General features: G+C 44.0%; 1 protein-coding gene across 1 annotated transcript in view; it reads right to left on the bottom strand.

The window, feature by feature from the left end:
* LOC311223027 (eukaryotic translation initiation factor 3 subunit H) overlaps window positions 1-26,935 on the bottom strand; it is a 138,494-nt gene that overhangs the window by 27,390 nt on the left and 84,169 nt on the right. The window contains exons 4-5 of the mRNA XM_084307720.1: window positions 15,343-15,442; window positions 9,572-9,721 (exon numbers count right to left, since the gene is read on the bottom strand). Of these exons, the coding sequence (XP_084163846.1) occupies window positions 9,572-9,721; window positions 15,343-15,442 (250 nt within the window). The remainder of the gene's footprint in view (window positions 1-9,571; window positions 9,722-15,342; window positions 15,443-26,935) is intronic.

Below are 26,935 nucleotides of genomic sequence, written 5' to 3'. Positions count from 1 at the left end.
CCAGACCGACAGAGACATGTGGGAGTCTACACCATCCCCAGACCGACAGAGGAGACATGTGGTAGTCTACACCCTCCCCAGACTGACAGAGACATGTGGGAGTCTACACCATCCCCAGACCGACAGGAGACATGTGGTAGTCTACACCCTCCCCAGACCCAGAGAGGAGACATGTGGTAGTCTATAACCCTCCCCAGACCGACAGAGGAGACATGTGGTAGTCTACACCCTCCCCAGACCGACAGAGGAGACATGTGGTAGTCTGCACCCTCCCCAGCCCGACAGAGGAGACATGTGGTAGTCTACACCCTCCCCAGACCCAGAGAGGAGACATGTGGTAGTCTACACCCTCCCCAAACCAACAGAGGAGACATGTGGTAGTCTACACCCTCCCCAGACCCACAGAGGAGACATGTGGTAGTCTACACCCTCCCCAAACCAACAGAGGAGACATGTGGTAGTCTACACCCTCCCCAGACCGACAGGAGACATGTGGTAGTCTACATCCTCCCCAGACCGACAGAGACATGTGGTAGTCTACACCCTCCCCAGACCAACAGAGGAGACATGTAGTAGTCTACACCCTCCCCAAACCAACAGAGGAGACATGTGGTAGTCTACACCCTCCCCAGACCGACAGAGGGGACATGCGGTAGTCTACACCCTCCCTGGCCGACAGGAGACATGTGGTAGTCTACACCCTCCCCAGACCGACAGGAGACATGTGGTAGTCTACACCCTCCATAGACCGACAGGGAGGAGACATGTTGTAGTCTACACCCATCCCCATACCGACAGTAGGGGAGCACAATGACCAGGAAGGAAATTGGCATAACGACTAAATTGGAGGATTAAAAAAAAGGTGAAAATCAAGAAATAAAAAGGTACCTGATGAACCATATCGATGTTTGGGTTCAAAGAAAATATGAATCATCTGTAAAAGCACAGATAGGTGCAATTTCTGTGATTTATTTCATGTTCCATTTTTACCATGGAAGTCAACTGAGAAATTGGACAGAAAAAAAAGTCACTGAAATTGTACTTTCAGTTACAACGGCAGGAGGAGCATGATTTAGAGTCTTTGAGCCCTCGGGGACTGGACAACACAACACACAATTATATATATATATACAGTTACATAAAAACAAGGATGCCACAAGCAGGAGACAGATTTGTCTGGTTCACTCGTCCAAAACGAGATATATGATGACTTGACAAAGGGACACAATCTGTCAAACATGACTTTATTTTAAGTAAATAAGTCAATCTTAAGTAAGTCTTACTTTAAAGAAATGTACAACTCCGTCCAGCGCCTGGGATCTCAATGTAGTGTTTGCTTGTTTCAATTAAGTTCTCATAAAAACACCCTACAGTTCAGCACAAAGTTCATAGTTTCTTCCTTTGTGCCGTAAGTAGGAAGTACGATATATATTGAAATTCTTTATTCGGAATAACCCCTTGAGATGTAGCATCTCGTTTTCAAGGGGCTCCTAACACAATACAATGTTATCCTGGACACAGGAAGTAGGAAGCACGCTATCCTGTACACACGAAGTAGGAAGCACGCTATGCTGGGCACACAGGAAGTAGAAAGCACGCTATCCTGGGCAAACAGGAAGTAGGAAGCACGCTATCCTGGACACGAAGCACGCCATCTGGACACACAGGAAGTAGGAAGCACGCTATCCTGGACAGAGGAACACACAGGAAGTAGGAAGCACACTATCCTGGACACAGGAACACACAGGAAGTAGGAAGCACGCTATCCTGGGCACACAGGAAGTAGGAAGCACGCTATCCTGGACACACAGGAAGTAGGAAGCACACTATCCTGGACACAGGAAGTAGGAAGCACGCTATCCTTTCAAGGACTTTTCCAAGCACTAGGATACAATTCACTTTTAACACTTTGAGTGCCAACAACGAGAATTCTCGTTATTTCATGCAAACCGTTCAGTCCCAACGATGAGAAATCTCGTTATTAATCGTTATTTTTTTTATTAGCGATTTCCATACATTTTTCATCAATCTAGCCTCACGTTACCACTGGGACTCTGAGCGCGAACAGGGAAAATACCTCCCCCTATCGTCTCCCGGATGGTAATGCACCCTTCGGATTGGACTGAATGAAAACGCATGGGGAAAAGAAAATCCGGAATCCACATTTTACTTGTCAGGCATGTAATCCGAGCCGATTGCTGTCTTTGTGGTCCCTCAGAACAGCGTGGATTATGTGTTTCAAGCACCCAGCGTTGGATCAATAAACGCGATCGATATTTGGAATGGCGATCAGGAATTGGAATAATCTTTTTGGAGAACATCTGATCTGAGGTAAGGAATCTATTTTACCAGTCTTCCAACATGTCCCGTGTGTGTGTGTGTGTGTGCTGATCAGGAAATAAGATAATCGATTTTTCAGCCCACTTCTCTAGCGTGCATAAGTACACATATACTATCGATAATCTAGTGTTTATTTGAAAATCACTCAGAGGCCCAGGAGTGGATCTCTCCTCCTCACTCAAGAGGCAGCAGGTGACATTGACAAACGCTGCTGCAGATTGGAAAACGAGACAAGGAGAAACGTTAAATAAAATCCATTATCTTTGCTTTTAGAGGAGGACGACAGATGTGCGTCAATCTGACAACTTCAGGAAACAATTCCGTTTGGCATCAGACGTCTCATCAGCAGTCATGCGGGGAAACATGTGGGGAGCGCCACGCCTTTCTATTTATTTATTTGTCCATATTGTTATTTTGGGTTGCATTATAAAAACGACACCGTCTGCCTCGATGTCGGAGCAGTCGTCTGGAAAATGGAACAAAAATAATCACAGGGGCCACAAGTGAGGCCTTGGGTGCATTTGGCAATTGGTAAATGACTGGACCTGGCTCCTCATAATGAATGATAGGGCTCCTCATAATGAATGATAGGGCTCCTCATAATGAATGATAGGGCTCCTCATAATGAATGATAGGGCTCCTCATAATGAATGATAGGGCTCCTCATAATGAATGATAGGCTCCTCGTAATGAATGATAGGGCTCCTCGTAATGAATGATAGGGCTCCTCATAATGAATGATAGGCTCCTCATAATGAATGATAGGGAGTCTCCTCATAATGAATGATAGGGCTCCTCATAATGAATGATAGGGAGTCTCCTCATAATGAATGATAGGCTCCTCATAATGAATGATAGGGAGTCTCCTCATAATGAATGATAGGGAGTCTCCTCATAATGAATGATAGGGCTCCTCATAATGAATGATTTAAAAAAAAAAAATTGCTAATTAAAATGAAAGAAATGTATTTATTATTTAAATGCCTTTATATCATATTCGACGCAGACGGTAGACTATATATAGCTCATTTTGTTATTAATCTTATTAAACTCACCTCCGGTTTTGGGGATATTAGCCTCCGGATTCTATTGCCCCCTTCCCTCTGGACAGTGTCCCGGCGATACTCCGTGTATTCTGTTATTATAACAAACAGACCCTCTGATTCAGTTCTCAATAATAGTCGGGCCAGACTTGCTGAAAAGGCGCTCCTCTGAACAACTCCTGTGGCAGATCCTGCATTCTACCTTTTGGGGATCATCTGAAACGGATCTCAGCCACGTATACTTCTTGTCCCAGTCTCTGTTATATGAGCAAAGTCTCTTTTTTTTGCCTCCATTTCCTTGTTTTTCTTAGCTAGCTAAACAACTTGTATCAGTAATATTGGCGGTCGTTCTTCTGACTACTCGAGTGACTGACGTCACACATACAGCTGCCCCGGCCTCGCTCGGACAGGTGACAGGCAGCGAGACTCGAGTGAGCTGCTCGGCAGCCTCGGCTGGAGATGCATCCAGCTGCAGGACCACAGCACCGACACTCTCAGGACCGCGACACTTTGCGGACCCACACTCTCCAGACCCTCGCTCCCATTGGCTGATTTGGGTCACGTGACCGTCCCACTCCAATTCAGCTGGATACTATTGCTCGGCTGCGTAATGCATTGGTTTGTGACGTCGCCCGATTTTTTTTTATTTTAAATATAAGAGGGTATTGGAACGAGGCATTAAATTAACAATTTTTAAATAATAATCTTTGAAAGATAAAAAAAAATAAAAATTATAATAATAATTTTATTTATTTTTTCTATCTTTGAATTGCGGGACATTGTTTTGTTGTAGCGGGACGCGGGACAAACGTCCCAATATCGGGACTGTCCCGCGAATCGCACCCTACAGACACACACACACACATGTGCATTCAGTTAAGTTGGAATATGACTAATACAAACAGTTCAGTTCGTCAGGTACATGCAACACAGATTACAGTGTTTACATCTGTCTGCTTGAGAAAATACCATGTTCTGCAATAAAAATTATTGAAGTGAGATGAACAGACTGAACTTTATTTTATTAGATAAAACATGACAGTTTTACTTTGCAGTTGAAAAAAGGTAATAAATTAAATTGGATTAAAAGAAATTATAATAATATCGCAATACTCAGCGTATCGCGATATATTTAGTATCGCGATACTATTTTAGTTACTGGTGCAGAATGAGTCCCAGAGGGGGGGGGTCATGGGACCAGCTTTCTACAATGACAGGACAAATCAGTGGTTGCTTGGTGAACAGAATCCAGTTCCCAGTGGCCGCATCGTTGTCAAGGCAACGTCATCGTCGTCTAGACCCCGGTTCTCTAAAATACTACAGTGTGGTCCCGGGAGTCTGAGGTTAGAGTCCTCTCTCTGAGCACAGAGCTGCCGGGAGGAGGTTCAGGATGTTCAGCCGGCCGGGTCCAAGTGTTGCTCCATTAAACCTATCCACTTGGGAGCTCCTCATACTGCTGACTGCTCTTCTATTTTTATGTCTTTACATTTTTATGTTTTTCTATTTTTATGTCTTCCATCAGTTCAGTTCAGTTTATTATAGCAGAGGCTTGACACACACACACTCTACAGGTCACTTTAGGAAAAAGCAACGGTCCCTTTAAAAAACATAAATGTATGTTTTTGTATAGATTAGATGGATAGATGGATAGATGGATAGATGGATAGATGGATAGATGGATAGATGGATAGATGGATAGATGGATAGATAGATGGATAGATAGATACTTTATTAATCCCCTTGCGGAAATTCAGGTATCCAGTAACAGCTCAGGCAGTTAACAGACAATAGAGCAATAAAAAAGGACAACCAGTACAACAAACAAACAATGAAGGTCAGCGCTGAGGTACAAAGTTGTGATGACTTAAATAAATAAATGGTGAGCACTATTGTCACGTCAAATAAAATCAAATTGCTATATAAAATTACAGTATACACATTTTAAATGAATTGCACATTGTCCCAATGGGGGGGGGGGGGGGGGGGGGGGCGCGCCCAGGTAATGAGGGAGAGAGAGAGATAATATAGATATATAGTTACATATAGTATAACTGTATATTGTATAGTAGTGTATATAGGACTCATTACCAGTGATGCAGTGGTGGTCCCGCGGGGTACCACGCCGTCCTAGCAGTTTTCTGAGCAGAAGTACGCGCACGGATGTGCACGCGCGCACACAAAAATGCGCTCCACTCATTCGTTGTGCGCTAAGTACCCACCGTCTTATAACAATAGCGCAGGTCGTCGGGTGTCTTCAACTACACTACCCGGCAGTTATCTATCACCTAGACTTTGCATAATAATAGGATACCAATACTAACATAATAAAGAACGAGAAGTGCAAAACCAAAATACAAGCCCTGTGGGGGTTTGCTTGATCTGTGGAACTCTCACTATGTGACAAATGGTCCCGACTGGAAGGATGAGGCATTAAGTTGTGCTTCAGAAGGAAACTGTCCTTCTATAAACTGTAAGTTACATTGTTAATTTAGTTTGCATTTACTTTTCTAGTTTAAGTTAATTCAATTAAAGAAATTGTAACTACAATATTGTATCTACAATTACATTTAAAACATCGTTTGTTTTTCAACCATATATGTTGACAATATAATTTCTTTATATATTGAAGGCTACATCCTGCTACCTTTTTCAGCTTCTCTATTTCAAGGCAATATTTACAACTAAAACTAGTAATTTCCTATACAAACAGGTTTCCTACTATTTATGCATAATAATCATCTGTTCTGTGCGACCACGAGGGAACATGTATGCGCGGGAGAGCGTGTGCACGTGGCGTCAAGGCAGTTCTGATATTACGACTGCATCCCTGCTCATTACCTTTAATTCGTAAGCTTAGCATTGTATAGTATTTGATCCGAGTACCTTTTATCATGTCCATCTATTATCTATTCTATTTTATTCTATTATTATTTGTATTGTTTGCACAATCAAGGCGGGCATGGCCGCCTTCACTTCACTACATGTCTCGTGTCTGTACTGTATGTGACGGCATGGCCGCCTTCACTTCACTACATGTCTGTACTGTATGTGACGGCATGGCCGCCTTCACTTTACAAACACCAGTCAGGAGCATCATGGTTACAAACACCAGTCAGGAGCGTCATGGTTACAAACACCAGTCAGGAGCGTCATGGTTACAAACACCAGTCAGGAGCGTCATGGTTACAAACACCAGTCAGGAGCGTCATGGTTACAAACACCAGTACAGTCAGGAGCGTCATGGTTACAAACACCAGTACAGTCAGGAGCGTCATGGTTACAAACACCAGTCAGGAGCGTCATGGTTACAAACACCAGTACAGTCAGGAGCGTCATGGTTACAAACACCAGTACAGTCAGGAGCGTCATGGTTACAAACACCAGTAGTCAGGAGCGTCATGGTTACAAACACCAGTACAGTCAGGAGCGTCATGGTTACAAACACCAGTACAGTCAGGAGCGTCATGGTTACAAACACCAGTACAGTCAGGAGCGTCATGGTTACAAACACCAGTACAGTCAGGAGCGTCATGGTTACAAACACCAGTACAGTCAGGAGCGTCATGGTTACAAACACCAGTACAGTCAGGAGCGTCATGGTTACAAACACCAGTACAGTCAGGAGCGTCATGGTTACAAACACCAGTACAGTCAGGAGCGTCATGGTTACAAACACCAGTACAGTCAGGAGCGTCATGGTTACAAACACCAGTCCAGTCAGGAGCGTCATGGTTTCAAACACCAGTACAGCAGTCAGGGGAATGAGAAGATTTGGCCCAATCCATAGATGTGCAACATCGCTATAATAAGGTCATGTATAGGCCTCATATTCTATAATCATATTTCAAATTGCATGTGTCCGGATGGCAGAATTCAGTACTGTATCTACAAAACCTTCGTTTAATCATCTTCCCTTTATTCATTTGCTTAGAGTTTTTGTACACGTGATCTCAAGAAGGTGCTGAATGAGCTCAGTGGCAATAAAAAAAAACATCTGGTAAATTTTAGCATGGTGTTATTCACTGTTAAAGATTTAACAAAATATATAATGAAAGAAAATGTATATTCTCCTTTGGTTCATTACAATTTACTCAAGCCTAGTAACAGACAATATTTCTGACACTGGGAATACATTCCCTGATATCCATAGATGTCCCTAAATACCAAGAACATGCAAATGGACCATGTAGAAGTGGAGCAATCTTCAAGTACTTTTTAGGCGGAAGTATGCAGTCGCTTGTTATTGGCCTTTGTAAAGCAACCTTGGAGGTCATGAAAGGCGCTATAAGAAAACGAAGTTATTATTATTATCAGAACATGTGGCTGGAGAGTATTGAGTGCAGATGGGAAAAACTGTATGGAGTGCAGATGAAAGAGCTGCAGTAAATAAATAAATAAATACTTGAAAACCACCGTTACACAGCGGAAGGGAGACGTACACCTTTCCTTCTCTCTCATCTTAGCCGAGTGGTCTAGAGACGGCTACCATCTAAAAGCACTCTGCGCCTGCTCCCACAGACATTGCAAAAAGGAAATTCAAAGAATTTCAAGTACTTTTCCAAGCATTATTCGTCATTAAAAAAAAAATTCATTCAAAGGGCATTTAAAAAGGATACAATTCAATTTTAAAGGCTGTTTTTTTATTAGAACAAATATTTATGATCCAATATTTATGGCTTAAAACCAATGTCCGACAATTGGTTACACTTTAAATTAAGAAAAATGTTATCATGGATGAACACAACTTTCAATCCGAATGTTTGATTTGCAAGGACTTTTTAAGCGCCATGTTAAAAATGGGGCGTTTAAGGAATTTCAGGCCTGGACTTTTTTTTGTAAAAAATCTAGCATTTTAAGCACTTCAAGGACCTTGTGCGACCCCTGCACTGACCTGCAGGAGAGGTTGAGGGTTGAGAACCCTGCTGTACTGACCTGCAGGAGAGGTTGAGGTTTGAGAACCCTGCTGTACTGACCTGCAGGAGAGGTTGAGAACCCTGCTGTACTGACCTGCAGGAGAGGTTGAGAACCCTGCTGTACTGACCTGCAGGAGAGGTTGAGAACCCTGCTGTACTGACCTGCAGGAGAGGTTGAGAACCCTGCTGTACTGACCTGCATGAGAGGTTGAGAACCCTGCTGTACTGACCTGCAGGAGAGGTTGAGAACCCTGCTGTACTGACCTGCAGGAGAGGTTGAGAACCCTGCTGTACTGACCTGCAGGAGAGGTTGAGGGTTGAGAACCCTGCTGTACTGACCTGCAGGAGGTTGAGAACCCTGCTGTACTGACCTGCAGGAGAGGTTGAGAACCCTGCTGTACTGACCTGCAGGAGAGGTTGAGGGTTGAGAACCCTGCTGTACTGACCTGCAGGAGGTTGAGAACCCTGCTGTACTGACCTGCAGGAGAGGTTGAGAACCCTGCTGTACTGACCTGCAGGAGAGGTTGAGAACCCTGCTGTACTGACATGCAGGAGAGGTTGAGAACCCTGCTGTACTGACCTGCAGGAGAGGTTGAGGGTTGAGAACCCTGCTGTACTGACCTGCAGGAGAGGTTGAGGGTTGAGAACCCTGCGGTACTGACCTGCAGGAGAGGTTGAGGGTTGAGAACCCTGGTTACTGACCTGCAGGAGAGGTTGAGGGTTGAGAACCCTGCTGTACTGACCTGCAGGAGAGGTTGAGGGTTGAGAACCCTGCTGTACTGACCTGCAGGAGAGGTTGAGAACCCTGCTGTACTGACATGCAGGAGAGGTTGAGAACCCTGCTGTACTGACATGCAGGAGAGGTTGAGAACCCTGCTGTACTGACATGCAGGAGAGGTTGAGAACCCTGCTGTACTGACCTGCAGGAGAGGTTGAGGGTTGAGAACCCTGCTGTACTGACCTGCAGGAGAGGTTGAGGGTTGAGAACCCTGCGGTACTGACCCGCAGGAGAGGTTGAGAACCCTGGGTACTGACCTGCAGGAGAGGTTGAGGGTTGAGAACCCTGGTTACTGACCTGCAGGAGAGGTTGAGGGTTGAGAACCCTGGGTACTGACCTGCAGGAGAGGTTGAGGGTTGAGAACCCTGGGTACTGACCTGCAGGAGAGGTTGAGGGTTGAGAACCCTGGGTACTGACCTGCAGGAGAGGTTGAGGGTTGAGAACCCTGGGTACTGACCTGCAGGAGAGGTTGAGGGTTGAGAACCCTGGGTACTGACCTGCAGGAGAGGTTGAGCAGCTCGTGCTTGTCAGCCACGGTGGACTTGTCCTCCAGCTCCCACATCAGCACGTTGATGAGGTGGGAGTTCTTGATCACGATGGGAACCTCCTCGAACATGTGTTCGAAGCCGATGTTGGCCTTCTTTAGACTGCAGGGGGGGGGGGGGGGGGGGGGGGAGCAGTGACGAGGAGGAAAGGGGAGCGGGGGGAGTGAGATGCAAAGAGGGGGGGGGGGGGGGGGGGGAGAAAATGAGATGTTAGAAATACTCCCACTACACATTAGGGATGAGTTAGAATTTTCGAATATTCGTGCCAGTCTTAGGGCTGGGCGATATGACGATATTATATAAATATCGGGTACAGTTCATTAACGATACACTTTTTAAACGTATTGCGGATATCGTGATGTTTTGCCCTCGCGTTAGAGGCCGCCGCGGATGAGATGAGACTTACAAGCGCAGTGCTAAATGCTTTCCTCTCCCTCTCGCCTCTCCCCCTCGCAGAAAAAAAAAGTCAGTCACACACACACTTGCCAAAATTACGTCATCTACACGCACATACACGCACGCAAGCGCACACACCTAGCCAGAGACAGAGAGGCGGTGGCTCGGTGCTAGGGATGCCCCCTGAAACCCAGGAGTAAGCTCCGGCGTTAACGGTACTGCTATCTGTAAGTTAGTTTATGAGCGGATTAGCTACGGAGCTAACAGAGTGTACCATCCATCTGCGACGCAACAGTATAGTGTATCGCTGAAAGGTCAGAAAATATCGTGATATCATATTTAGGCCATATCGCCCAGCCCTAGCCAGTCTCCACATTCGATTTTCATGTCAACTAAGTACAGCACACGTACAGTACACACACCGATGGTGGAGGCAGCCCACGTGGCATTTTGGATGTGTCCAAAAATGAATGGGCAAATGTGAGTGAAATGGTTGCACTGTATGCAGCTGTTTGTCTGCATCCCCCCCCCCCCCCCCCAACTCAGATTTAGGGTTGATACAACCATCATAATAATAATAACAATAACGATGTAATAATGTAAAAATTATTAAAAATACCTGATTATGAGAGAAAAAAATTACGATGCATGGAATATTGTTGATATGGCACACTAGTTACAACTAGGCTTTGGCGGTATGACTTTTTTCATACCGTTATACCTTGATTACCTAATACCCCGGTATACGGTATATGACGGTATGACTTTCATTATCATCAGCGGGGGGGGGGGGGTGGCAACCCGTGTTACCAAGTAAACAAATCACGGAGATGGCCAGTTCGCCCGCAGCATCTAGTGCTAACGTTAAGCTCTCAGAATGGTAGCAGTTCGCCCGCAGCATCTAGTGCTAACGTTAAGCTCTCAGAATGGTAGCAGTCCTCCCGCAGCATCTAGTGCTAACGTTAAGCTCTCAGAATGGTAGCAGTCCTCCCGCAGCATCTAGTGCTAACGTTAAGCTCTCAGAATGGTAGCAGTCCTCCCGCAGCATCTAGTACTAACGTTAAGCTCTCAGAATGGTAGCAGTTAGCCCGCAGCATCTAGTGCTAACGTTAAGCTCTCAGAATGGTAGCAGTTAGCCCACAGCATCTAGTGCCAACGTTAAGCTCTCAGAATGGTAGCAGTTAGCCTGCAGCACCAGCAACGGTAAGCGTGTCTCATTTAATTTCACTCACTGAAGCGGGGTTCCCCTCCTCCTCCTCCTCCTGTGTGTAGACAACCAGCTCTGCATGGCTCGCCCCACTAGTGAGGACTAGTCTCGCCCTCTGCTGGCACGTGTGTGCACTACAACAAAACTCTGTTTAGACGGTATTGATTTTCAATACCGTCGGTATTTCGAAATACCCCGGTATACCGTAATACCGACCAAGCCTAGTTACAACTATATTTCAAACGGGCACTTCATGTCAAAAAGGTTGCTGACCCCTGGTCCACATGGACAGGCGCCTGGGTATGCCGTCTCTTCCTGTGTCCAATCAGAAACACAGGAGTTGTGCTCGCCCAGTGGCTGCCGGGGGTGTGCCGGGGGCGTCGGCATGAACACAGAGGCTTCAGCTGAACCAATCCAATTTTATTTATAAAGCGCTTTAACAGCCACAGGGGCACAAAGTGCTGTACAGAGGCAGCATACTAAAAAACGATAAGCAGCACTAAAAATAGATAAAAGAACAAGAGTGCTAAAAAGGGAAGAAAAGATAAACATAGGTGTAACGGAGGTACCGCGTGTCTATCCACAGTCACGACGGACAGTGTAGTGAAGTGGCTGTGGACGTTAAGCGGTACTGCAAGTAAACTCACTCCCCAGAGGCATCCAGACCCAGTACTTAGAAGTGAATTCACCTCTTGGTCTAGTGGTCTGCGAGAGGCGCGGGAGACCGGGGTTCAACTCCCACTCGGGGCATGTCAAAATAAGACCGGTTACATAGGCAACAATAACCATTTAAATAGATAACCAGCTGGTCCAACAAGAGGGTGTAGGAGACGGTTTATTTAGCTACATCCATGTGTTTGGGAAGCACCGAGTCTACGACTGGGAAGTACCGAGTCTACGACTGGGAAGTACTGAGTCTACGACTGGGAAGTACCGAGTCTACGACTGGAAAGTACTGAGCCTACGACTGGGAAGTACTGAGCTACGACTGGGAAGTACCGAGCCTACGACTGGGAAGTACTGAGCCTACGACTGAGAAGTACTGAGCCTACGACTGGCTGGGAAGTACTGAGTCTACGACTGGGAAGTACCGAGCCTACGACTGGGAAGTACCGAGCCTACGACTGGGAAGTACCGAGCCTACGACTGGGAAGTACCGAGCCTACGACTGGGAAGTACAGAGCCTACGACTGGGAAGTACAGAGCCTACGACTGGGAAGTACAGAGCCTACGACTGGGAAGTACAGAGCCTACGACTGGGAAGTACAGAGCCTACGACTGGGAAGTACAGAGCCTACGACTGGGAAGTACAGAGCCTACGACTGGGAAGTACAGAGCCTACGACTGGGAGTAGCGGGTGTATGACTGGATACCAGAGACTTGGAACAGACCCAGCTGCTCCACATTTCTTGGATACAATTAAGCAACGTGGGGTGAGAAATTGAGACATAAATGTATAATTTCTGGGTGAAGTATTCCTTTCATTTGTAAGTACTGGGCGATCACGAGTACTTTTACTCAACAGTAGTTTGATATAATCCACGTCTGGCCATTGGAGTGATCCAACATCTTTACGTGTCAAAATGCAGAAAGTTGAGTGGCTTTGCGCTTTTCGGACATGTTGCGAATGGCTTCTGGTATTCTCCTGAGACAGACAGATGTTAGCTGCTACTGGATCACCTGAGACAGACAGATGTTAGCTGCTACTGGATCTCCCTGGATCACCTGAGACAGACAGATGTTAGCTGCTACTGGATCTCCTGAGACAGACAGATGTTAGCTGCTACTGGATCTCCTGAGACAGACAGATGCTAGCTGCTACTGGATCTCCTGAGACAGACAGATGCTAGCTGCTACTGGATCTCCTGAGACAGACAGATGTTAGCTGCTACTGGATCTCCTGAGACAGACAGATGTTAGCTGCTACTGGATCTCCTGAGACAGACAGATGCTAGCTGCTACTGGATCTCCTGAGACAGACAGATGCTAGCTGCTACTGGATCTCCTGAGACAGACAGATGTTAGCTGCTACTGGATCTCCCTGGATCACCCTAGCAAGAATTACACCCACAGCCTTGGCAGACAATATCAGATTAAGTTAAAGTTCAACTCAAGTTCAGACCTCTGTTACTCCATTTCATTAGCACTAAAAGTGAAGACTTCTTCTCAGTTTTTACCAAAATCGCTCCTAATCAGTCATTTCTGAGTGGATTTTTATGAAGTTTGGACATTTACTACAAAAGACTTCAGGCTATGGACCCAGGGAGTATTTTCAGCCTATCAATTCTTTTTTGGAAATACTACTTCTGGACTACTAACTACTTTGCACTGCAACTAAGCACTTTGAGCTGCAACTTCTGTATGAAAAGTGCTATACAAATAAAGTTTATTATTATTACTACAGAAAAACGTGAGTAACAAGTTTTTCTACAACTCATGTTCAGACCTATGTTACTCTATTTCATTAGCACTAAAAGTGAATTTTCCTTATTGTATCAGAAACTTCCGAATGTCATCTTTCAAAAGAGACCAGGCTCATGCATGTGATATAGGTATAAAGTATAGTATTTTGGTTTGCAAAATACTCAGTCCTCAAGTTCAAGTAAAATAATTGCCACTTTTGGAGGCGCCAGTTAACAAATAAAAATATTTCCGTCTGGCTCACGAAATAATGGGATGGATGTGAGGTTGGTGCGATGTGAGGTTGGTGCGATGTGAGGTTGGTGTGACGTGAGGATATTGTCCGGTCATGGACAGAGACGACCCCTTCTCAATCACATTGGAAACACTGATCGCTGTGGGACAGTAATAAATCACACGGTCTAATGAAAAGTTGCAGAGATGAGTTTGATCCTTGAACTCCAGGCCAAACACATGGGGTCAATAACCAAGCAATAACTGACCAGAGAGAGAGGGAGAGAGAGAGAGAAAGACAGAGCTGTGCGAGGAAAGGAAATAGTCGAAAATTGGAAAAAGGCAAAGGAAAAGGTTCCTCTCTCTCTTTCTCTCAGTCTCTTTCTCTCTCTCTCAGTCTCTCTCCCCGAGCGTAAATTGGCTTTTTAGCGCAACTTAGAATCCTATATCTGATGTTCTAAACGGCCAGCAATTTGATACCACAGGGGACTCACGCTTTTATTTTTTTGTTATCCTCAGTTTTGTACAAAGGTGTGTGTGTCTGTGTGTGCGTGTGCACTTCCGACTGCAGTGTAGAAAATGGCCCTCTCATTACGCTCATTTTTAGATGCAATTTAAAAGCAATTACGATAAGCCTTGGGGTCAGGCAGAGCGTAAACATGGTACATTTGTTTATTTGACGGGCAGGAGAGGACTGATAAATCATCATCATCATCAGCGTGGGCCTCCTCCGCAAGCCACTAACTGCCTCCCCGTGGACACGCAGCGCGCCGCACACCTCCTCGGAGCCAGCTCAGAGAACACGGCGGAGTTACCTCCTTCTCGATTCCCGGAGGCAACGCGGAAGAAATGTATCGCTGACGGGTGTGACATGCATGTGAATGAGTGAGTGTGTAGCTTTCTATGGGGTGGTGGAGGTTTTGGTTGAGGTAAGAGAGGCTCGAGTAGTCCATTGGAAAGATACTTTGCACTTTAGTTCTGGGTGATGTGAAATAAGTAGAGGTGGGCATAGATCATTTTTTTTGTATCTAGATTAATCTATCTGTAATCCTGGAGTTAATCTAGACAGTATAGTTAGTGCTGTTATCTTCTGCAGGACAGTATAGTTAGTGCTGTTATCTTCTGCAGGACAGTATAGTTACTGAGGTTATCTTCTGCAGGACAGTATAGTTACTGCTGTTATCTTCTGCAGGACAGTATAGTTACTGAGGTTATCTTCTGCAGGACAGTATAGTTACTGAGGTTATCTTCTGCAGGACAGTATAGTTACTGAGGTTAGCTTCTGCAGGACAGTATAGTTACTGAGGTTATCTTCTGCAGGACAGTATAGTTACTGCTGTTAGCTTCTGCAGGACAGTATAGTTACTGCTGTTAGCTTCTGCATGGCAGTATAGTTACTGCGGTTAGCTTCTGCAGGACAGTATAGTTACTGAGGTTAGCTTCTGACCCAGTTCCACCCTCACTACGACACGTGTAGGTGACTCACCCTTCTGGAGTGAAGTCCTTCTCCTTGCAGATCTCCATGAGTTTGGGGGTGAGCCTGTAGGCCTTGAGGGACAGGGAACCCTGTGACGTCTTGATGGGGTCTGGGATGGCGAGAGAGAGTGAGAGGTAGAGAGAGCGGGGGAGGGGGAGAGAGCGAGAGAGGGAGAGGGAGGGGGGGGGGAGAGAGAGAGAGAGAGAGGGGGGGGAGAGGGATAGAGAGGGAGAGATAGAGAGGGAGAGAGCGAGAGAGAGAGCGAGAGCGAGAGAGAAAAACAACAGTCATCATCGTTTCTCCAACTATTTTATTGTGTCGGCCTGAAACGCACTTTACCACCGATGGTGATGAGCGGGTATTAAATGTGTTGATTTGTCAGTGAGCACAGAGGGAGGACAGAGTACACAAGTACAGTACAACGAAAATAAGTGTATAGACTATGGTAGTAAGTCTAATAGGGCTGTACCGAATGCTTCGATCATAATGTTGACATTCGAATTAAAAAATAATAATAAAATATCTTTATCTTTTTAGTATACGTCTATTCAATCTGTTTAAACCAATGGGGTTTTTCTTCACAGTTGCAGTTAAAGATTAGGCTACACAAATATTCTAATATTATACTATAAGACGTCACCATCACTTTCGTACCAACCGTGCCCTTATTGGATTATTTATGTTGATGAAACTGATGAGTTATATTCATTAAAGAAAGTTGATTTAATAAAAAAGACTAATTTAATCAGATTAATCACTTTATTCAAATTGAATAAATTGAGGATACATTTTTTTTTTTTTTTACATATTTTTCTTTTTGCAGACATTCGAAGCTTCTTTCGAATACTTCAATAGAAGCTTTGAATGTTAAAAAATGACATTGGGTACAGCCCTAAAGTCTAATGATGTAGAAGGTTGGGTGGGTTTGTGGTCCATCGATGGGAGGCCAATACACCTCAGTGATGTACCCTGTGCGATAACAAAATAACAATCATGAAAATACATATTTGTACATCCTTGAACAGAACTGCCGGGTCTTGGGTCGCATGGGATTAGAGAGAGACTCCAGAGGTGAGAGTCTTGTGATTACAAAGCACCCAATTTCATTAATAAATGTTGATGTGAGAAGTCGAGAGCCCCCCTCTCCACGGTGATACGGTAAGATAAGCTCAAATATTCCATTATCGATCCCCTCTGGGAAATCTGGGAGTCATGGCAGCATGGGGAGGGGAGTTACAGATATAGGGTATATTATACATTACAATAAATATAGGCAAGAGATAATTTGAATCTGAATATATACTTAGTAGGAATTAAGTAGTTTAAGTCTGTCTCCTTTGTAGAATGGTAGGCTACAACGTGTAAAATACTTCAGAAATGTCCATCGTCTAATGTCTTTTGTGTTGTTTTTATTTTTTACTTGGTATCTTGTATTTATAAAGTTTTGGTCTGTATTTATTATTATCTCGTCATTATTATTGTTGTTATTGTTGCCAAAGAAACATTTTAATAAAAGATTTGATAAACAAAAAAAATAAAAAATCTTAAACAAAGTCCGAGGCACGCTGCTCAGAGAGTTGCTGTATGGGGCATTTAGGTCCCGCCCTGAAACACTTTAAGAAACCATTGATGGAAAAAACAAACCCATGTATTGATTTTTCCATCAGACATAATATATTCTACAAGTTAAAAGCACTGTGAGCTGCATATAAAAGAGGACAAGAATGGGAGGCAGATAAAAAATAGAAAAAGACTACACTGGGTGTTATGTGACTGTTGTGTTGTTATGGTGTTATGTGACTGTTGTTGGGTTGTTATGGTGTTATGTGACTGTTGTTGGGTTGTTATGGTGTTATGTGACTGTTGTTGGGTTGTTATGGTGTTATGTGACTGTTGTTGGGTTGTTATGGTGTTATGTGACTGTTGTTGGGTTGTTATGGTGTTATGGGTGATTCTCTTCACCGCTGCACTGGCTCCGTTGTTAAAATCTGGCACAATGTCCCTTTAATCCACACATACAGTTTCTTGTTTAGGTCAGGCTTCGTAGAAACACAAGTGAGACACCCAACAGCTTTCAAGTACAAGCTTACAACCATCAATTCCAATGCAAACAACATAAATTCCTCCTGCACGCTTTAAATTCAGATGCTGCTTTCCCAGGAACTTGCCGGCAGTTATTAAAGTTATTGCTCGACGGGAACAAGGAGGCCATTTCTATGCATGAATTGTAAAGCAAACCGACCCCGGACAGAGGAGCGGAAGATAATGCCGCTTTAAATTACAAATTTAACGAGACGCGCGCTCTTGCTTTGAACAACCACCTAGGCCCCGATGCCGCGGACGAGTGATGAGCGAGAAACTCAATTACGGTGGGATGATCCTCCCCCAGTGTCCAGGGAGACCCGCGCTGGTCTGGTGGGATGATGCTTCAGTGTCAATAAATGCGTCTTTAACATGCTTTATATCCTCACCATTACTATATGCCCGTCGCGGTTAAAAACCTTTTTGATTAACGTTAAGCTAGCTAACAAGGCTTCCGGTCCTCTTTCACTACGTCATCCCCCGCTAATAGTCATGGGAGATGTAGTAATACAACAGTCCTTCCATGTAGGCTAGAACGCCGTGAATTATGACAGTAGTTCAAGTTTCTTTATTAGTTGTCATACAAAAATACAGAGTACTTTTATATAAAATGCTTACTGTAGCCACTACAGTAACATCATTAAGTCTGCTATAAGCTATTCTCCCTCTCATGTGTGAAGATCTTTATGCAGTTTTAAAGCACATTGGCTTTGTTCTGAATGCACTTTGTTGTAGTTATCCTACAGAGAAAAGAAAATGCACTTGACTTGGAATTAATGTACTGTATGCATTCAGAAGTGCTGAATAAATGTTTTATGGACCCATAATAGTGATTATTTATTATTTAAGTTAAGTTTAGCCATAATCATATATTTTTCCATAATCAGGTAAAAAATTATTCTATTCTATGAATCATTTTCGGCATTCGGTTTTCGGCCAACTGTTTCCTATTTTCGGTATCGGTTTCGGCCAAGAATTTCCCATTCGGTGCATCCCTAGAAAATATCATCATGTCATTAATAGATCTGTGTTGAGATATCATTTTATCTTTGTACAGCTTGACTGGTTATGGCCAGCTAGTATAATGTGTGTGTGTCTCTTTAAAAGGTCAAAAGTACCCAGCTAGCCAAAGCAAGGTTGTGTTATTACTCCCCTACTGAGAACCCAGTTTGTTTATACTTTCATCATCATATCTGATGTATAATGTTACGTCTTGCAAGTGTGTATAAACTGAACTTTCTACTGTGGCCACAGAAATAATTAAACTATGTTTTCTATTTTTTAATAACTCGACTCGGAATGATTTATACAAACGGCTCATCTTTTTGTCCTTTAACATTTCCCATAACACTATACAGGACAGCTAAAGGTTTTTAATTGAGTCTCTCCCTCCCTCTCCCTCTCCTGATTCTTTATAGTTTCTCTCCGGGAAGCCGTTTTGTATCGTGTTAATCCGTCTCCGTGGCGATGTGATACCTCCAACAAATTACACAAGCTCCTCCAGGAGGCGCGCGTGCCGATCGATACGCCAGGAGCGTCGGCAGATAGCGGGGAGGAGGCGCGCGGCATATTTCTTCTTCAATCCGCCTCAGTCAGCGGTTCCCTGGTGGAACCAGGTTAGCGTGCTCAACAACAACAACACATCTACACAACAACACATCTACACAACAACACATCTACACAACACCACATATACACAAAGCACTTCCCATACATTCGCCTAAGCGGTGCAGGCAACGGCTCCACCATATCAAGACAGGCTCCACCATATCATGACACCATATCAAGACAGGCTCCACCATATCAAGACACCATATCAAGACAGGCTCCACCATATCAAGACAGGCTCCACCATATCAAGACACCATATCAAGACAGGCTCCACCATATCAAGACACCATATCAAGACAGGGCCCACCATATCAAGACAGGCTCCACCATATCAAGACACCATATCAAGACAGGCTCCACCATATCAAGACAGGCTCCACCATATCAAGACACCATATCAAGACAGGGCCCACCATATCAAGACAGGCTCCACCATATCATGACACCATATCAAGACAGGCTCCACCATATCAAGACACCATATCAAGACAGGCTCCACCATATCAAGACAGGCTCCACCATATCAAGACACCATATCAAGACAGGCTCCACCATATCAAGACACCATATCAAGACAGGGCCCACCATATCAAGACAGGCTCCACCATATCAAGACACCATATCAAGACAGGCTCCACCATATCAAGACAGGCTCCACCATATCAAGACACCATATCAAGACAGGGCCCACCATATCAAGACAGGCTCCACCATATCATGACACCATATCAAGACAGGCTCCACCATATCAAGACACCATATCAAGACAGGGCCCACCATATCAAGACAGGCTCCACCATATCATGACACCATATCAAGACAGGCTCCACCATATCATGACACCATATCAAGACAGGCTCCACCATATCAAGACACCATATCAAGACAGGCTCCACCATATCAAGACACCATATCAAGACAGGCTCCACCCAGGGTTTCCGTTAGAAAAAATTGTTGCCGGTCTCCGTGACCTGCAAGATTTCAATCTACCGGACAAATGAGATTAATTCCGGTCATAGTTTATTGAACTTTAAAACAATCGATAGGCAGGCTATATAAAGAATGTCATCCTCAAGGCATGTAGATTTATAATATTATTACTTAAAACTAGGCTACTTTTGCGTATACAGTCATTAATTAATATATTCCAAATAAAATAAGTCCCTCGATACTCCGTGCTGCTGCTGACTTGAAATAAAATAGACCGCGTATGATTGTGGGCAGTCGGTCCGACACTAAACAGCAGTCTGTTATAATCACATTTTTATGAGCTAACTAATTCCGTTATATTGGACATTTGTATTAATTATATCAAGCGAAGAACTGAGAAAGCAGAGAGACGGCAACATTATCGTGGTTTGCGTGACGACTCTCTCCACCTCGCAACGACTTATTTGCAAAGAGTATGGCGCTGCAGAGAAGCTGATTTAGCTGTTATTGGCTCTTTTCTGGGAACCGCACAGCAGCGCCCCCCACCCAACATTGGCTGAAAATGGCTGAATTGGAGTACTGCTGGAATACTGCATTGTGCCGTTGCCTCTCTGGCTCTGCAGCTTCACAAAAGTTCGCACACCCAGCACTAAGCTCTCGCCGACAACGTCGTTGTCATTATTAGAAGCAACGAGGAAACAAATGTAATGATCGTTTCGTTCATCGCATAGGCTATTTAATTTTAGCCTATTTTAATACAATTCAAATAATCAAATTGTGCTTAGACTCGGAATTATTTTCACCGGACATTAAAGGATAACTCCACTATTTTGGGAAATTAGCTTATTTAACATCTTCCCTGGAGTTAGACAAGAAGATGCATACCTTTTTTGTCTCTGTGCGTGCATTTTAGCTTTGGGAATAGATGCTCCGTTAGCATAGCTTAGCTTCATCACTGGAAGTGGGGGAGGACAGTAGCCTTACAGTGCCTTACAGTGTATTGCAAGGTCTGACATTGACCAAACTTGATATGCATGACCTTGGTGGGCTCTAGGTCAACTCCTGAAAAGGGGGTCAATGTCAGACCTTGCAATCAAAAGTTAGGGGCGCACTGAAATTATGGCAAGGGTTATTAGCCCCCTAACTTTTGATTGCAAAGTCTGACATTGACCCCCTTTTCAGGAGTTGACCTAGAGCCCACCAAGGTCATGCATATCAAGTTTGGTCAATGTCAGACCTTGCAATACACTGTAAGGCACTGTAAGGCTACTGTCCTCCCCCACTTCCAGTGATGAAGCTAAGCTATGCTAACGGAGCATCTATTCCCAAAGCTAAAATGCACGCACAGAGACAAAAAAGGTATGCATCTTCTTGTCTAACTCCAGGGAAGATGTTAAATAAGCTAATTTCCCAAAATAGTGGAGTTATCCTTTAAGACCGGAGATATTAAATATGTCGGACTTCAACAGATTTTGCCGGTCAAATACCGGTAATTACCGGCTAACGGAACCGCTGGCTCCACCATATCAAGACAGGCTCCACCATATCAAGACACCATATCAAGACAGGGCCCACCATATCAAGACAGGCTCCACCATATCAAGACACCATATCAAGACAGGCTCCACCATATCAAGACAGGGCCCACCATATCAAGACAGGCTCCAGCATATCAAGACAGACACACCATATCAAGACAGACACACCATATCAAGACAGACACACCATATCAAGACAGGCTCCACCATATCAAGACACCATATCAAGACAGGCTCCACCATATCAAGACAGGCTCCACCATATCAAGACAGGCTCCACCATATCAAGACAGGGCCCACCATATCAAGACAGGGCCCACCATATCAAGACAGGGCCCACCATATCAAGACAGACACAGCATATCAAGACAGGCTCCACCATATCAAGACAGGGCCCACCATATCAAGACAGGGCCCACCATATCAAGACAGGGCCCACCATATCAAGACAGGCTCCACCATATCAAGACACCATATCAAGACAGACCCACCATATCAAGACACCATATCAAGACAGGCTCCACCATAACAAGACACCATATCAAGACAGACCCACCATATCAAGACACCATATCAAGACAGGGCCACCATATCAAGACACCATATCAAGACAGGGCCACCATATCGAGACACCATATCAAGACAGACCCACCATATCAAGAAAGACAGACCCGCCGCAAACCGGATTCTCCCAGAACTGATATGAAGCTGATTGTGTTGCTGTGATCTGTGATCTGTCCGGTGTACAGTTGTCATGGTGACATATTATTTGGTGATAACTTCGTTTCAGTGACATATTATTTTGGCGGTAACTCCGTTTCAGTGACATTATTTGGTGGTTTCTGTTTCAGTGACATATTATTAGGTGGTTTCTGTTTCAGTGACATATTATTTGGTGGTTTCTGTTTCAGTGACATATTTGGTGGTAACTCTTGTTTCAGTGACATATTATTTGGTGGTAACCAAAGAAAAAGAAAAACCCTCAAAAACCACTCCAGTTCAGTTGAAACGGCGAGTACTGGAGTTAGTAATTGATTACATCCCTAGACGCTTAACATTCTGTACACCTCCGAGCCCCACCTGCCACCACCGCAGGGGGAAACACTTGATTAGAACAACGTTTAGATCTTTTGACAAATTGAATTCTTTGCTCTGCCGTTTGTTCTCAGAAGTTATAAGATCCGAGACGGAGGATTTCCAGGGCCGGCTGCATGGACGCTGCGTACCGCATACATATCTGCTGCTGCATCTGGCAGGTGAGATTAGGAGATGGGGCGGTGGATAGATGGAGGGGATTTAGCAGAGCACGGGGCAGGGCGACGTGACGGACTGTCTCCTCTCCCGCCAGGCCTTCACTCCAGACAGGGTGCCGTGTTGTAGCCTCGAGTGTGATGGCGGGACGAGAGGGAATCCATCTTCCACCACGTCACTCCGGATCTGAACGGTTAGCCACCATGTTTACATTCTGGGAATATATATATATCTTTTTATTTTTTTTTAAAGGGGGAACCTTTTCATCTGAACTGAACCTCCCAGGAGTTCCATCTACAGCGGTCGGTCGGTCACGGTGAAACACAGAGTTTGTACCGGTGGCCATCAGGCTCCACCGACGTGGGCAGGGACCGCTGCCTGAAGAACTCCAGCACTACTAGGAATATCTGAGCACTAAGTGTGTCCAACTCTTATATGCAGGTGTATAAGTAGGTATATAGAAGGTTTATATGCAGATATATTCAGACAGATTATATATATATATATATATATATATATATATATATATATTAGAGCTGGGCCACTAACGCTGTTAACGCGAGACTATTATCGCGCGATAATACAATTGACGCCGTTAATCTATTTCTCAAAGTTGCGTCTGTATTGTCCTTAAATACTTGCCGTAGTTCCCAGCTGTGGTACCCGGAAGTGATTGCACAAGTATGTAACGGAGCTGTAGTCAGAATAATGTGTCAAACCAAAGTAGTGGTCCGGTAATCATTGTTATACATAGGGATGCACAGATATGAAAATTTGCCACCGATACAGATTGTTCAACTAACACAATCGGCCGATACCGATATTTGTGGCAATTTTTTATATATATATATATATATATATTTTTTTTTTCTTTTTTTTTTAATATTATTATTCTTTTTTTTATGAAACTACTGTATATTTGTATGTCTCTAAATGTTTTGATGAATTGAAAATGGAGGACCCTTATGTAAAAAAGCCAAAAGTCTTTTTCTGGTCTTCATCCTCCAGTCCACTGAGCTTTACTGTATTGTACCCACTCTGCAATCTGTCAATAAAAAGAAAAGCCCTTATTATAACCAAATAACAAAAAATTATATTAGTTTATGAAAATGTTTTAGCCCTATGCTTGACTATTATTTTAGCCATGGCAACAAATAAAATAATAATAAAATTAATAAATAAAATATTAAATAAATAGGCTACACGTCTCTTTTTGGGTTACAAATTGTGCTCACCGATATGAACATAGGGCTCTTTACTTACTTAAAAAAAGGAAACATCAAGAAATATGTTTATGGTATTAATTCCACCATGCCATGTAGCACTATATCTCTCCCAGTATGGTCTGCCAGGCTGCAGCTGGATACTATTGTCTCAACCAGAGCTCTCAACCAATGCAATGCAACAGAACAATTTTGATTGACAGTCGATTCTGCCAATTACGACACACCGCTTGCACCCGCCTCTGCCGTTACCACCAATTGGCAAGCGCGTATTCGTTTTTTTACTTCCTGGATTGCCGCCATTGATCTGCAGCGAGAGATCAACAAACCAACGCGCTAATAACGTTAGCTCCCCGCTGGCCACGAGTAGATTACCAGCGCTCCGCAGGATGACCAAACGAGGCATAATGATTTTACTGCAACGAATGTTATAATAAAACAAAGCTTTTCTATACATTTGTCTGATTGAAAAGTTTATTAACAGATTGCAGAATGGGTACAACTCAGTACGGGCTCTGAGCAACGGAAGGAACTGAGCTATGAATTGAGTAATGCTTGCTACGTTCGGGTAAATAATATGCTGATGTTATTGAACGTGTAACACTAACTATATAACGTTAATGCCACAAAACGAATGCCTTTGTTAATCATAAGTAGTAACTTTGATGCAGTAGCTTGTGTGTGTGGGGCGGCGTTGTGCAGGTCGCTTTGACTGAACTTTTTTTTGCCTTTTGACGTGACACAAATTGATGGATATTTATCGGCTACTGCCATCGGCACATTTTAGCTTATCGGCCGATACCGATACCCGACCGATACATCGGTGCACCCCTAGTTATACAGGTGAGGTTAAGAAGTCCTCAGGATATAACACAATTCGGCGATGAGGACGTCTGAATCTGCGCAATACAAGAAAGAAGAAGTCCGTCGGGAGCTTCGTTTACATTATTAACGTTAGCTTAGCGAGTTAGCATGTTAGCTCACGTTGCTCGGGCGGCACTTGGAAACATCTACAAGAGGAGGAAATCCACTTTACACACTAAAGGAAGGATCGACTAGACTATCGTGAGTGTTTACAACAGAAATGGCTTGGGTTATTGGAAATATTAGACCGTTTGATGACAATGTGGAGCAATATGAAATGAAAATGGGGGACCCTGATGTAAACAAGACAAACGTCTTTCTCTGGTCTGCATCCCCTTAACAATTGTGTGTATTGAGCCGTACTGTATTGTACCCATTCTGCAATCTGTTCATTCATTCATTCATTCATGGAACTGTTACACTGAGCTTGCACTGAATTTGTTGAGCAACCTGCTTCTGCAGCAGTCTGTGTGTGAGCAACCAGTCAGCAGCATTGTGAATTTAGATTCACTAAAAGACACATTGAGAGACAGGTTTGTGTGTGGATTAAGAAATGAAGGTGCACAGAAGAAACTACTGACAGAGAAAATGTATACACAGGAGAGCAGAGATGAGGAGATGTTTGCATGTTTTTACTGTTCAAAAATCTAAGAAAAGGTATTAGAAAGGAGATGTATTTCTATTGTTGGGGTTAACATGTGGAACAATACTGATTATACATTTAACAATAAGTCATTTGCTTTTGGTAAAACATTTAAAAAAAATGTTTGTGTAGCTATTTTTCAGTTACAAATGTGAAATTTTTTTTTAATTTCGTTTCAATTTGATAAGAAGATAGGACAAGCATATATAAGCACTAGCCTGTACCTTTTCGGTCACTGCCAGAATCAAGGTCGACAGGCTTTCTGAAAGTTGTGTTGTTGTCTGAAGAACAGATCGTCTAAATGTTGGATCATTATTTCTACAGGCTGTTTCTCGTCACCCGCTCACCTCGTTAAGCAAACCATCGGTAAAAACCTGTTTAACCGTGGGTTTAACAATCCTCTGCTGATTCACAGCAGTCATCATCCGGAGGAAGTTATTAGCGCGGCAGCGGGACGCGTGATTGATCGATTCATACGTATGAAATGACCAGTGGACTAACAGAAGAGGAATGTGGGGGCATGTGGGGGTCGATATCTCTTTCACTCAGACTTTAAACAGAGATAATGTCAATTCCTTCCAGGCTCTTTGATCCATTAAGCACTGCATTATTGACTGACATTAACAGAAGCACTCGTTAGGAATGACAGAGGGCTGGCTGACTAACTGGACTGACTGACTGACTTAACTGATGGACTGACTGACTGGTTGGTTGGCGAGACCAGACCAGAGATCTGAGAACTCCAGCCCAGTCTTACCTCACCATGAAGTGTGAAATTAAAGAACACATGTTAAGATGGTTTCTGGAGTAATGGGAGGGGCTTCTGGATTAATGGGAGGGGCTTCTGGAGTAATGGGAGGGGCTTCTAGAGTAATGGGAGGGGCTCATCAGGCCTGAAACATTGATGGCATTAAAAGAGTTTTTCATTATTCTTTAAAGTGATATCTCTGGGTGCCGCCTCTCCTCACGAGGGGAGCAGATAAACACAAAGGTTGCTTGAATAAAAGATTGTGATTGCAGGTCAGCAAGCTTCTGAGCTTCTAAAAATACCAACAGAACTTTGCAGCTCGCTCTGGCTTTGACAAACTTTGGGCGGTGAGCTCCTGGCGGGCCGATGCGTGTCGTGCGAACACACGCCTCCAGCCGTGGCGCCGGCTCCCTGCGGAGAAACAATCGCCGTGAATATCAACTGAACCCTGGGCGACATCACACCGCTGACCCGGGTGCAGAACGCCTTTGAACGTTATCTTTTTTCCACATCTTGGATTTACTTAAGGCCCGCTGGATGCGTGTGTGCCGCCCCGCTGCAGAGCTTCAAAGTAGACCAGATACCCCTCGCATGATCAAGGAGAGAGCTCGTCTTTTTTTGGGATGTCTTCTTTTATATATATATATATATATATATATATATATATATATTTATACATCTTTCTTTTATCTTTTTTTACACCTACCGTCTG

This window comes from Notolepis coatsorum (assembly GCF_963971535.1).
Source record: "Notolepis coatsorum genome assembly, chromosome: 2".
Taxonomy (NCBI): domain Eukaryota; kingdom Metazoa; phylum Chordata; class Actinopteri; order Aulopiformes; family Paralepididae; genus Notolepis; species Notolepis coatsorum.
The sequence above is the reverse complement of the archived record's forward strand: the minus strand, read 5'-3'. Positions and strand labels throughout refer to the sequence as shown.